General features: G+C 46.5%; 1 protein-coding gene across 1 annotated transcript in view; it reads left to right on the top strand.

The window, feature by feature from the left end:
• Positions 1–2316: 2316 nt before the first annotated feature.
• The window catches only part of nmbr (neuromedin B receptor), a 32396-nt gene continuing 21245 nt past the window's right edge, over positions 2317–13467 (top strand). Inside the window, exon 1 of the mRNA XM_069657362.1 lies at positions 2317–2744. Within this exon, the coding sequence (XP_069513463.1) occupies positions 2317–2744 (428 nt within the window). The remainder of the gene's footprint in view (positions 2745–13467) is intronic.

Genomic DNA, 13467 nt, shown 5'->3' with positions numbered 1-13467 from the left:
TCTGCACAAAAGACGTGAGCAGCAGATCCTTTAAGTCCTGTGTGTTGCAAGGTGGGGCCATGGATCGGACGTGTTTGTCCAGCACACAGACGCTCCATTGGATTGAGATCTGGGGAATTTGGAGGCCAAGTCAACACCTTGAACTCGTTGTTCCTCAAACCGTGTCTGCAGTGTGGCAGGGCGCATTATCCTGCTGAAAGAGGCCACTGCCATTAGGGAATACCCTTGGATTCACCATACCATGGGATCAGACCACACAGGTCAGCCTTCGCTCCCCAAGAGCATCAGTGAGCCTTGGCCGCCCATGACCCTGTCGCCGGTTCACCGGTTTTCCTTGGACCACTTTTGGTAGGTCCTGACCCCTGCAGACCCAGTCTGACCCAGTCGTCTAGCCATCACAGTTTGGTCCTTGTCAAAGTCGCTCACATCCTCACACTTGCCCATTTTTCTTGCTTCCAACACATCAACTTTGAGGACAACATGTTCACTTGCTGCCTAACATGTCCCACCCACTGACAGGGGCCATTGTCTCGAGATAATCAATGTTATCGACTTCACCTGTCAGTGGTCATAATGTTACGGCTGATCTGTGTATGTCTTTGGGAGTGACGGACAACTTTTTGGGGCTCTTCTTGTATCCAGTGGTTACGTTAAAGGACTTCCGGCCAAGACTTCCTTTTATGTGTGTTACCATTGTTTGCAGTCCGACTAGCAGCTTGAAGGAGAGTGGAGTTGGAGTTGATGATGTGCATGCAGCTGTCGGTTTATGGTGTTTATGGTGTGAATGCATTCTGGCCTTTTGCTCCCCACATGGACTGTTTTCCTGCAGACATTCAAAGCTCACTCAAACGACGATGGACTACAAACAGGAACCAGAACACTTGTATCATTTGCCTGCAGATTCTGTAAGTCTATGCTGAATCTCTGAACAGAGATCGTGGTGATCACAGCATTTAGGCATCCTGTAAATCCCTCAGCTGTCACTTATTGTTGCACTAAAACAAACATGGACGCTGACCAGCAGCTGCATGATTTTTTTTAACATTTGCGCAGAAGAAGTAAAAGGCAGAGTGGAGAGTGTACAGAGGAGCTGAGAGAACACATGCTGCAGGTAGAGCTCATTCTTTACACCATCTGAGGTTTACGTCATGCACCATCATGTTAGAATAATCACGAGCACAAAAGGATCTGAAGACTTCAGACTGGACTCTTCATACATCAAACACTTCATGATTTAATATTCTAAATGTGCTTGAAATGACAAACTGAGCACATATAAGGAAAACACAGAATATTTGCTTTAGAATAATGAGAGCAGACTCATTCCCAGCATGCAATCAGAAGGAGGCTATTTAAGGCTGATGGTATGCATAGAAATTGACCAACCCGAACATCTGTCTCTCGCACACACACACACACACACAGCTCATAATTGAATGCATTATGAAAATTCAAACCACTTGGACAGCAGTCACTGATTGTACAGCAGCCCTCTTTCTCTCCATCATCACCCGTTTCTCTGTCAATCTTCCACTGTCTCTCTTCTGTTATCTCATTATGTTCTCAGAGTCCCGTCCATCTTCTCGTCTGTCTCTCTCTCTGTCTCATCTTCTTTCTTGTTTTCTCTCCTTTCACACACGGCCAAAAGCATCTGGACACACACGCAACACATCACTCATGCTGGTCTCAGCTCAACAGAGCATCAGATCTCTATCTATCTATCTATCTATCTATCTATCTATCTATCCATCTATCTATCTATCTATCTATCTATCTATCTATCCATCTATCTATCGTTTATCCCTGTGCTCGGTTCTCCTGCTCTCTCTCTCTCTCTGTTAATCAAATTAGATTTTATTAATATAATGTAATAATGTTATATCCTGTTATCAGTAGTTGTATGTGATATATTGTTGATGCTTTGGCGATATTGTCTTGACTTTCATGCTAATAAAACAATTAAACTGAAATTGAAGACAGAGAGAGAGAGAGAGAGAGAGAGACTGTGTTACCAGTGTCATAGAAGTGCCTCCCTCTCTTTACGCGCGTCAGTCGTCTCTCACCCTTCACTCCCTCTCTCCCTCCCTCCCTCCTTCACTCTCTCAGTCAGTCAGTCAGTCGGTCGGTCAGATGATCAGTTCCCTCTCAGAGAGACAGTTGTGGTTAGATAAAGTTTTTCTCTCTCCTCAGGTTGTCTCGGAGTAAAACCCTCGCTTCCTTTGCGTCTTTACGCGCGGAGCCTCCCGTCGTGCGCCCGGCTGCGCAGCCCCACTGTCCCGCTCCTCTGTGGATATTCCCGCTCTGAGCACCGCTGCGATGGATGACGAGTTCCTCTCCAACTTCCCCCCGGGTCTGCCCGAGGACCCCGAGGCTCTGAGCCCCAACTCCACCGAGGATCCGGGCTGGTGGGCGACTTCTGACGGCGGGGAGACGGTGCACTTCGTGGTGCGCTGCGTCATGACCTCGGTGTACATCGTGATCATCACGGTGGGTCTGCTGGGGAACATCACGCTGGTGAAGATCTTCATCACCAACAGCGCCATGAGGAGCGTGCCCAACATCTTCATCTCCAGCCTGGCGGCGGGAGACCTGCTGCTGCTGGTCACGTGCATGCCCGTGGACGCCTTCCGGTACTTCTCCGAGGAGTGGGTGTTCGGCGAGGCGGCGTGCAAACTCATCCCCGTCATCCAGCTCACTTCGGTCGGCGTGTCGGTGTTCACGCTCACGGCGCTCAGCGCGGACAGGTAGGACGAGAGCACGAGGATGTGATCAGTGTAAACTGTTGTCCTGCTCCTCTGTCGGTCTCACATCTGGAGACTGTTGTTGTTTTATTTGTCTGTCAGTGATTTTTTACTGATTTGCATTCCTGATCTTTGATATCCACAGAGCCACAGAACAACTCTGGCAGCGACTCCTCGCTTCATATGAACTGTCGGGGTCCGAAGTGTCTGTGTGGTCTCATTCTTGAATATGTTTACGGGCTGTCACCTGTGGCAGAGGTGGAACCTGAGTAACCTGCAGATACAGGATGAAGCAGCACGCTTCATCACCAGCTGAAGGTTCTTTACTCGAGTTAATCAGTTGAACTGTTGGGACTGTTGTTATGATCGATCTGCTCTAAATAACATGCAGCTGGCACGTGAATGCATCACCTATAATAATTCAACACCTCCTTTTAAGATCAAAGACTTTCCTGCAGGTCCTCCACCTGAAACTGTAGATAGTAATAATAATTATAATTATAATAATAATTATAATAGAGTATAATATGCTTATTTGCACCTTTGTAGGTCACTCTGGATAAAAAGTGTGAGCTAATTAATTCACCATTATTCCAGGATGCGGAGAGGCAAAGTGTGAGCAGCCCCCCCCCCCCCCCCCCCATGTGGATACTGTAAAGAACATTTTTATGTAACTATTTCTATTTACTGCAGTCTGATACGTCGACTCCTCTCCATCTGTTTGGGAAATGTTGTACTTTTGGCTCGCTGTGGCTTTGACAGTTTTTACGCTGACACCATAAAGTGATCGAGTCAGTAACCCCCCCCGACACGTTCCAAAGATGTAACAGCAGGTTTCATTGATATTTTTAAATGATCATAAATCAGTGTTCAGGTGATCGATCCCGGCTGCCTGTTGTATCTGTGTCTGTTGCCTGATTGGCTGTTGGATCCGTCAGTATGCAGTGTAACGTCTCCTCGCCCCGCCCTGGTTCATTCAGCAGGTGTGTCATGTTGGACACTCAGGTGAACTTTCTGCAGCTGGAGTTTCATCATGAGTCTGATTTACTCTGTGCAGTCTGTTGTACTCACTGTGCAGCATGGTTTATCTGTTTAAGCTGACTGTGATGCAGTGTTGATTATCATTAGATAATCAGTGTGTGTGTGTGTGTGTGTGTGTGTGTGTGTGTGAATGAGGAGGAGGAGCAGAGAGGAGGAGGAGGCCCTGCAGGAAGAGAAACACACATCACTGTGGGACAATCTGAAAGATGAGAGCAGTCACAGACTGATTAATAGATGGAGGTGCTTTATTGATCCCAAACTGGGAACGTGTGGAGGTCACGTGTGTTTGTTTACTTCTCTCCGGAGCTGCGGCGATTCTTCGATTCACAGATTAATTGCAGATTCTTTTGATCATCAATAAAAAGTTTCATGTTTCAGGCAGAAAGTCGAACACTTCCTGTTCCTGCTCCTGAGATGTGAGGGTTTGCTGCTCGTCTTTGTTGCACTGCTGGTTGGACAAAAGGGCAAAGGGCAAACTGTGAAGATTTTTATTTACAACATTTTATTGACTAAAAGAAATAATCATTAATCAATACAAATAATCTTTCTTCTATCTTTATGACTACCAGTTTGCGTTTTAGACCTTTGGAATGTTTCGAGTCATTTTTAGGAAAACGAGAACGTCTTCTTTCTAACACACGTCTCTCTACAAACTGTTCTATGTTTCTCTTCTGTGCTCAATACGTTACTGCAGTATCAGCGGTGTCCGCACCTGGAGCTTGCAGACACAGGCTAATCAGACACAGGTGATACAATGAAGAAACAGGTGGACACAATCAGGGCGGGGCTTACACTCACACAGGAGGGAAGAAGCACAAAGGCAGGAAGAACAATATCAACAAAAAGGTGAAAAAACAGCAAATAAAAACTGCATGACGGCCGATGTGCGGAGAGCTCCAGGCAGGAGGAGTCACTTCAAAATCTTTGAACAGTCACGCAGGTTTAAACAGCAGCTGGTGCGACTTGGACACATCTTCATAGTGTGTTTCAGCTCTTTGATCATCAGACACCTTCACCTGGGCGACCCAGCCAAGGGAGATCAGTCCCGGCTTGGGTCCAAGTAGTTAATGAATAACTCCCAGGTCATCTTGGTGTACGCCAATGCCCCACACTGCCTCTGAATGCAAAGCTTGGCTGCTCGGTCCCTCACAGTAAAGCTAATGTAGCGTAGCCTCCGTGTCTCTTGATGAGCACGGCACATTAAGCTGGTGCACCACAGGTGTCACTTTGTTTTCGTTCCGTGCAGCGGCGCCTTTACGATGAAAGAAACGTGATGTTTTAAAGCGCAGTTAATCGCTGCGTCCCGAGTGAGAAGAAAAGAAGTCGGCTAACGTTAATGAATCATTGTACTGAGAATTATAAGACTCAGGATCGGCCTTGGTGCCTGCAGTGTCAGTGGAGCTGCAGTGACATGATTTATTTAACAGCTGGAGTAAACACAGAGGCTCAAGTGTTTCCGCCTTCATCTTAGTTTGGAGCAGATTTTCTATCATCAATAAATAATAAAAACTACATGATTAGTTTGAACCTCCCCGACAGAGAGGCGACACGGGGCTGTAAATCCTCCGAGGTCCATCCTCTGACAGGTCCAAGGTGTGCCAGCTCCTCAGAGTGAACTTTAATAATAATGCAGAGGCTGACTCAGGGTCTGCAGGCGGCATCCACTCCCTGACTTACTCTCCACAAACACTGACGATGCACGCCGTTTATAATCAGCTAAACGAGTCCCCTCTGAGCCTTTGTGTGATAACGCCTCCACTTCAGGCACCGTGAAGGATGTTACTTCCTGTGTTGATGTCCGGCGATCACCTTGTGTTCACACGGAGGAGAGAAACTAATCCCTCCAATGAAACACTGATGATGCATGAAACGCTCCTTTAATTAGCAATTAGCAGCCTAATTCTGTGTGAAATATTTAGCCCACGGCCTCCTCAGCGCGCCTGCTTGAAATAAAACACAGAGCTGTGGTTGCTCGTAGCTGCAGGTTAGTTCTGAGTGGAAACAGTGAGAGAGAGGAGTAAACAGGAACGTGTCAGAATGTGGCCGTGTGTTCAGGACGTTAACTGAAGCCGACAGTCAGCTGTCCCTCAGGGCCGCACAGGGAGTCATGTGCTTCTGAGCTGAAATCTGATTGAACAGCATTGTTTGCAAACCAGATTAAAGTCTGTAACATCTAATTAAGTGTTAGCATCACACCCCCGTGTGCACGAACAGACAAAGACCCAAACCAACGACCTGAACCAGCGAGGAAGATCTGCTTCATCCACAAGAGGTAGCGCTCGGACGTGCTGCTGTCACATCCTGATGGAAAGATCATCAACTCATTATTGAGTCTGTGTGTGTGTGTGTGTGTGTGTGGGGGGGGGGGGGTTGCAGTTAAGGCGTTGCAGTGGTTAGTCTCCACCTCCTCTCGTTCAACACTTTGGTGTAGCAACATCAGGAGGAGGTCAGGCCTGCAGTGCGTGCGTTTGGCTGCATGCGTGTTGGGAGGATCTTAATATAAAGTTGTAGATAAACTCTGAAGCGTTCCCTCCTGAGCTGAATGTAAAGATTCCCTCTGCACCTCCTGCTCAGAGAGCGGCGTGCTCAGAGTCTGTCGGGGTCACACAGACGAGCTGAGCAGCGCTGCGACTGTTGAAGTCATCTGAGTCTGAATGATGTGGTGAGTGAGTGTGAAGTTCACTTCCAGCTGCAGCTCTCGCTGCTCCTCACAGACCCGCTGCACTCTTCACTCCGCTCGACTGCACAGTGAAGATGAAGTGACTGCAGTGGAGCGCAGGGCGAGAGACGATTAGAGAGAGAGAGTGGGAGGGACGGAGGAAGAAGCTTAAAGTGAGAGGTTAGAGGTGATGCTAAACTATGTTGGATGTACCGGCAGTTAATCTACAGGTGCATGCTGGGAGCGCAGACGTTATGATGCATGTGCTAACGTGATCGGGCTGTTTGATGTCCCACACGCTCTGTTATGTGTCAGTGTCTTCTTCTGGACGTCTGTCCAACACTTGAGTCCCCATGAAAGCCTGATTTATGTCCGTGTCTGATCTACACCGCACCGCCTTGGCCGTCACACACTGACCATGTGCTCTTGTTACACTGCCAGAGAACAAGCTGGTGATGATAAATGTTTTTGAGCCTCCATCAGCTTCTTTAGTTCGGATTCATGTTGAAGTTGGAGCTTCTAAATGTTGATCAAATTACTGCAACAGAAATATGTATTGAGACTGTCAGTCACCGTGACCCTGAGCTTCAGGTGGAAGCAGACATTTGGAGCAGCTAGCTAAAGGCTAGCAACACACCCTGTATCTTCTGTGCATGCTAGGTAACCTGGCCTTCTGGTCCCTGTTTGCATGTCTTGCACACAGCGATGGGAACAAGATTTGCAGGGTCACAAACTGCAGCCATCATCACTTTTAATTAATTATATGGAAACAAGCTCACAGAGTGTCCCTGCAGACCGTCAGCATCAGGTGTTCAGAGATCACTGCTTCCTAATGATGGGGAGGTGGTGGTGAGTGATGTCATCCTGACGGTTAGTGCTCATGGAGAATCTGAAGACACTGTCAGCGTTCATCGAGTGGACCTTTTTCATTTAGCATGCAGTCGTCTATAATCTACTCTTCAGCTAAAGAGAGGTCTCTGAGTGCAAATGTAATAACTAAAGGGTTAGGGTTAGGGTTAGGGTTAGGGTTAACTAAAGTCCACGAGTCAGTGAGACTCAGGGCGTTAAAACAATCTGGATTGGGATTTACGCTAACATTCATGGCGATAATGATGCTAAGTTGCAGACTTTTTTCCCGCTATATGAAAGATCACCAGCCTATCACACAGCAGAAATAACAGCAACAGAATCTGTTGCACGGTCAGAGTTATCGATGTCATTCAACATACAAAGAGTTATCGTGATGAGCGTGGACACCAGTATCTGTGTGTTGTTATACATGAATAACTGGAACACAACTCGGTCCCAGCCCAAAGTAAAGTCCGTTCAGTCAGACCAACGTTGACTCGCCCCTGAGTCCATGATTTTCTCGTTGTTGCCTCCTTTTGGTTGTAGCAGCAGAAATGAAAGTTCTTGTTGTGTATTTGTCCATCATGCTGTGTGTGTGTTTGACATGAACCAACACACAGACAGAAACACACTGATGTGACTCAGACAGCACGGACCTCAGGGGACAGACTACTGGCTACAAGTGAAACTCCGGCTGCAGTGTGTGTGTGTGTGTGTGTGTGTTTGTGTGTGTGCAGCGCAGGTAAAGGTCAGTGCGCTGTGTGTCATGCACGGGAGCAGCTGAAATCTTCTGAATGTTAATGCAATTGGATTCCAGGTTTAAGTCCAGGTCTTGACTTTCACATGCAAACCCAAAGAAAGGGCACACGAGGCAGTTCTACTTTCATGCACCTGCCGGCTGTCTGGGACCACGCTGGAACAAAGCCTGTTATCTGTGAGCTTTCATGTTCTGTAGAAGCATCAAGTTCTTAAATCTAAAGAAGAAAGACGTTCAGCTGAGAGCGCTCCCAAACATATTGAATCTGCAAAGAGAAGACGCGTCCGGCAGCTGCAGCTGCTTTAACTGAGCTTTATGGAATATGAAATCCAACAACAGATCAATGTCAGCCGTGTTTCTGCTGCACGTACTTTGGTTACTAGTCATCATCCTAGAGGGGGGGGGGGGGGGGGGTGCCCATGATTATACCTTTTAAAACCAGAGTTGTGCAAAGAGCTCAAAGTTCAGCTCACAGATTAAAACTGGTTAATTCCTGATTTGTTCATAAAACTCCCTGAGATGTTCAGAAGAACTGGCTTCAGCAGTAGCGTTAGCTGCACTGTCTAAACTGCTAGCAGCATTAGCCATGTCGGATGCATGACAGATGCAGTAAATCAGATTTCTCTCTGATAACTCTCGGTAGCTCTCAGAACGTAAGCGATCGTTCGTCGTCTCCAGGGTGAACTACGCTCACGTTCTCGGTCAGTTGCAAATTGATTCGTTCAGGTCACCGTTCACCAAAAATATGAGCACGTTCAATGAATGCTCTTTAAGAACTGTCAGTGAAAAACACTTGACCATATGATCAGCTTGTTGTTCTCTGTGTTCAGATGGATCCAGTCAGGTTGTCGTGAGTTTCTAGTTTAGTTCTGGTTTTCTTGTATTTCAGTGTTCAGTTATTATTTCTTGTTTTACCTTGTCACTTTGTCCCTTGTCATAAGTTTTCATCGTTTAGTTTTGTATTTAGTTTATTCTGTGTTCCTGTCAGTAGTTAATGTTTAGTTTAGTATTTCACTTGTGTCTCTTTGGTTCGATCTTTTCCTGTTTCACTTTGTCACCTTGTCTCTCGTGTTGGTCCACTTCCTGCCTTTGTGTTTCCCGCTTGTTTGATGATGTGCCCTGCCCTGATTGTTTTCACCTGCCCCTTGATTGTCTCACCTGTGTCCGATTAGCCTCACCTCCTAAGTTTATTTAGTCTTTGTGCTCCCCTGTCTCGTTGCCAGTTCATTGTCGTCCATCCTGCGTGAGTCTATGTCCATGACCTTACTTCTGGATTATCTTCGTGCCTCCCCTGATTTCCTGGTGTTCCCTTTGATTACCTGTTCCTGGTTTTGTTTGTACGTTTTTGCTCTGTCTTTAGATTTTCCTTTTTTTGTCTTTTGTTGGAGTTTAGATTTTGTTTGTGCATTTTTGCCCTTTGTTTATTGAACTTATAATATCCAAGTCTGCATCTGGGTCCTCACCTTTTTGGTTTAACCGCAAACCTTGACAGAGGTTGTTTGTCCAGTTGTTTCTGACTCTACGAGCGTTCTCAGGGTCGTCTGTAAGAGTTTGGACACAGCTTTGGTTTGGTTCAGGTTCAAAACTTCTTCATTAGAGGTCGGAAACTTTCCCCCCGGTTCACTTAAGTATCTATCTATCTACAGTATCAATCTATGAGCCCCATTACAGTCTGGAACACTTCATCTACATTGAACCATTTATTGTAAAAAAGTAAATACAGTTGTGCTTGAGATGCTGTTGAGATGCTTCCTGGGCTAGAGAGCAGGAAGAACTCTTTCTTACCCCGTGTTGTGACTGTTCATCATGTCATTTTGTGATTTCATGCTTCTTAGTTTATGTGAGTTTGCTCGTTCTACAAGCCTGTCTCCTGGCTCTCTCTCTGTTTGGAGATTAGCCTCCTGACTCTTGCCGTGGCTCACTAAATGACAAGAGGTCCCAGGAAACACAAGTCCAGCTCAAAAAGGTTATACATCCATGTTTGGAGAGAAGTGACACTGACTTACAGTCGGAAACAGGAAACAGTCGTCTCCCATGTCAGAGTCTGTCGACCGACACTGACACCAGCCCTTCTTTTACTTAAACACAGACACATGTTGTTACAGGTCACTGGGACAAGCTGCCTTGGCTCTTTGATTCAGAAGGATTACTGCATACGGAGGGTTTAGGGTTAGGGTTGTTCTCATCAGATAAACCCTGTCAGAGTAACGCGGGTACAGGACGCTCTGAAATCAAAGCATGGATGAGTAGTTTGAACCTCTGAGCATCTTGAGAGAAGGCTTTTAAAGCCCAGAAGCACCACATGGTTTCCTCTTCACCGCTTCATGAGCCACTCTGTTCCCTAAAAGCCAGCGTCGTCCTCAGAATCGCTCTCATGTCAGCTTGTTCACGAGAAACTCATCTCCTCATCACAAAGCTGTGGGCAGAGACTTGGCTCTGTATCTGACTGTGATGGCCTTTATCTATCCCCCTAACAAGACTAAAGGCCACTGAAGAGCCCACACAGGCTCCTAACTCGCCTGGAGGTCCTTGACAAGCATAACAGGCCTAATGGATAATTAGCATAATGATTGGAGTGGCTCCTGGAGACCCAATCACTTCCTTTCAAGACGATGCACACAGACCCTCCTTTCCACTGAGCTGGCTGCTGCTGGGTGGTCTCCTGGAAAGAGGTGTTAAAGCAATGTCACTTCAGCTGTATGAGCTAAATGCATCACACGCTGAGCTTGGATGAGTTTAGGTCGTACTGTCTGTCCATTTCAATGATTGGAGGACTGACAGCAACTTTAGAGCCCACCTCCCCAGAAGAGAAGCAAACTACCTGAGAGGTAAATAAAAGTATTGGGCAGAGATAAAAAGTTTGAAATCCAACCGAAGAGCACGAATTTGTCACACATTTGATGGTATAACCACAGGTCATAAAAAGAGTCCATCTGGCAATGATTCAAGGTAACATCAACATACTGGATAATCCATGAGCCAACACCTCTAAGCTAATGATACAATAGGAAAAGCTTGAATTCCAAGCTTATGGTAATGTCACCAAGCTAACACCACAAGCAAGTACTATTGTCAGCTAGGAACTGGTTTAATGCTAAAGTTAGCTGTTGTGACTTAGCCATTGGCAGCTAAAGTAACCAGTGCTAACATGATAACTATCCTCCGTGTTCATGTGGTTTACAAACCTTCAAAATACATCAGTGAAATAAAATACATCAGTGCGCGTTGAAAAAAACCTTTGTGCTCCCGTCCTGATCGTGACATCAAAGGAAAATAGAAGCTCTGGGAATTCTTTTGAATGCCTCACAAACGAAGAGTCATACTTTCGTCATGGTTTGTGTCCAAATGTCACTGCCTGCCGTAAACCCACTCTCTTTGTTCCACTCCAGTCCAGCTGAGAAACAGAAGAAGAAACTCACTCCAGTTTCGTTGAGTGAGAACCAGGCGGTCAAAAGATGCAGACTTGTTGGGGGGAAAAATAGCTACGGTTGAAAACACCTGAAAAGAAAGGTACAAGCTCACCTGTTCAAAGAGCCATAAGAAGGTCCTTTTGTTTAACAAGTCCATGATGTTTTTGTGATTCCTTGTTGAGACACGCTTGGATCACCAACATCAGAAATCAGGGGTCAGAGGTCACATCATCCTAACAACAGAGGGAACAAACTATTCCTGCCCCCCCGGGCGGATCCGTTTGCGTGAGAGAATCAGAGCTGAGGAAAAGGAAGAAGGATGTTTTATTTTAACCAGCTTTGTTTGTGGAATCGATTTTCTTTCAGCTTTCTGCCACTGAAACATTTACAGCAGGAGTCCTGAAGTGGAAGGAAACATGCTGCTCTGCTTTGTGGAGTCATGATTACGTCTAATAATCACCTGTCAAGTAGCATGAGACGGCTTTTTCTGGAAGGTAAAAGGTGGTCAGAGGAGAGGAGTGGATGTGAAAGATGATATGAGAGGGACAGAATCTGTGAAAGAAAGGTGAGGGGGCAGAAGTGATGGGATAGAACAGGACAGGATCAGAACTAAATTTGGTGCAAATGTCAACTCGGATCCAAGGATGAGCTGGTGTGATTTTGTTGGTCAAAGGCCCAAAGCCCAATCTATCCTGTCCCATGCCTGAAAGCTGCAGTATTCACGTCAAAGCAGCTCCACTAAGACGAGGTGCCATCTTTCGTTCTCTGCGTCCACAGGTTGCCTCATGACTCAGCGGCCTCAGGGTCACATCAGAGGGCTGCAGAGTCAAGACAATTCTCCATATTCTGAGAGGGTTGCACTCTGAGCTGCAATTATGGCTCCGTGACAAAGCCTTTCTCGAACAAAACAAGACTTTCTAGGTTCGTAGCTATGGCAACAAATGATGTTGGTGGAAGGGGCCACATGAGCACAACATGCACCTCTGCATAGCAAGCAAACCAAACTGCAGCCACCTGCTGCATAACAAACCCTAAAAATGGAACATATAAAGGCCTCAGAAGAGCAGCAGGTGGGTTTTATCATATGTGGGACATCACAGAAGCCCAGGCTGGCAGTGAATGAAGCCATTGTAGCTGCTGTGGGAAGAACAAAAAAAGTGTTTTCTGTTGTGTCTTGTGAAGCTCGGCTGGAGCCACTCGGGGTTCAGGGCCACACTCGGGGCCGACTCTGTTGTGAAAATGAGGGAGGAGAAGGTGCTGCATATTCACTTTGCCCCGCTCTGGAAGTTGGGTGGGTTGCAGTTGCAGCAAGCTAAGAAAGTAAATACAGACATCCAGCTGCTCAAGGCGGAGCCCAAAACTCCCAGGCCACATGAGATATGTAATCACTCCAAAGTTTTCTGGTTCTACCCCAGAGTCCTCTTGCAGTTGGACTTTCCTGAAAAATCTACATATGAAGGAGCGCTGGAGGATCGGGGTTGGAACGTAGGTCGACTGGCAAATCGAAAGCTTTGCCTACCAGCTCAAGCTTCACCTCAACTCTGTCCTTCAATCTTATGATCCAATGTTTCCCTCACTCATGAACAAGACTCACCTGTACCACCTGAGCAACCATCAGTGTTTAGGTTTGGGAGTGTGCCCTCTTGTGATCGTGCAGATAACGATTGTTGACTCTGAGTAGCGATGGGAGTAGCACGATGACATTACAGGACCGCCACGCCTGACCTTAACCGAGCAGCGTTTTCTGCCCTGAACTTTCACTAAACCGTTGACCTTCTGTAGTAGAAACCATGAGACCCAGTTACAGCTGCTCTCACACATGAAGAAGACTCCTCTGCTCCTGTGGAAGGTGCCCTTTGTACTGAGGTGAATGAGAAGATTCAGTGTTTAAGTATAAAGACAACTCATGGACATTTTTAGGGGGTAATGTGTTGGACTGTTCTAGGCCATGAGCAGTAACGTCCTGGAGCCGTCACTGTTAGGTTCATTTCTTTATGATTAAAGAGTGTG

This window comes from Semicossyphus pulcher, unplaced genomic scaffold (genome assembly GCF_022749685.1).
Source record: "Semicossyphus pulcher isolate SPU_LCO1_2020_fin unplaced genomic scaffold, fSemPul1.0.p SCAF_11, whole genome shotgun sequence".
NCBI lineage: Eukaryota > Metazoa > Chordata > Actinopteri > Labriformes > Labridae > Semicossyphus > Semicossyphus pulcher.
This window is presented reverse-complemented; position numbering and strand designations above follow the sequence as displayed.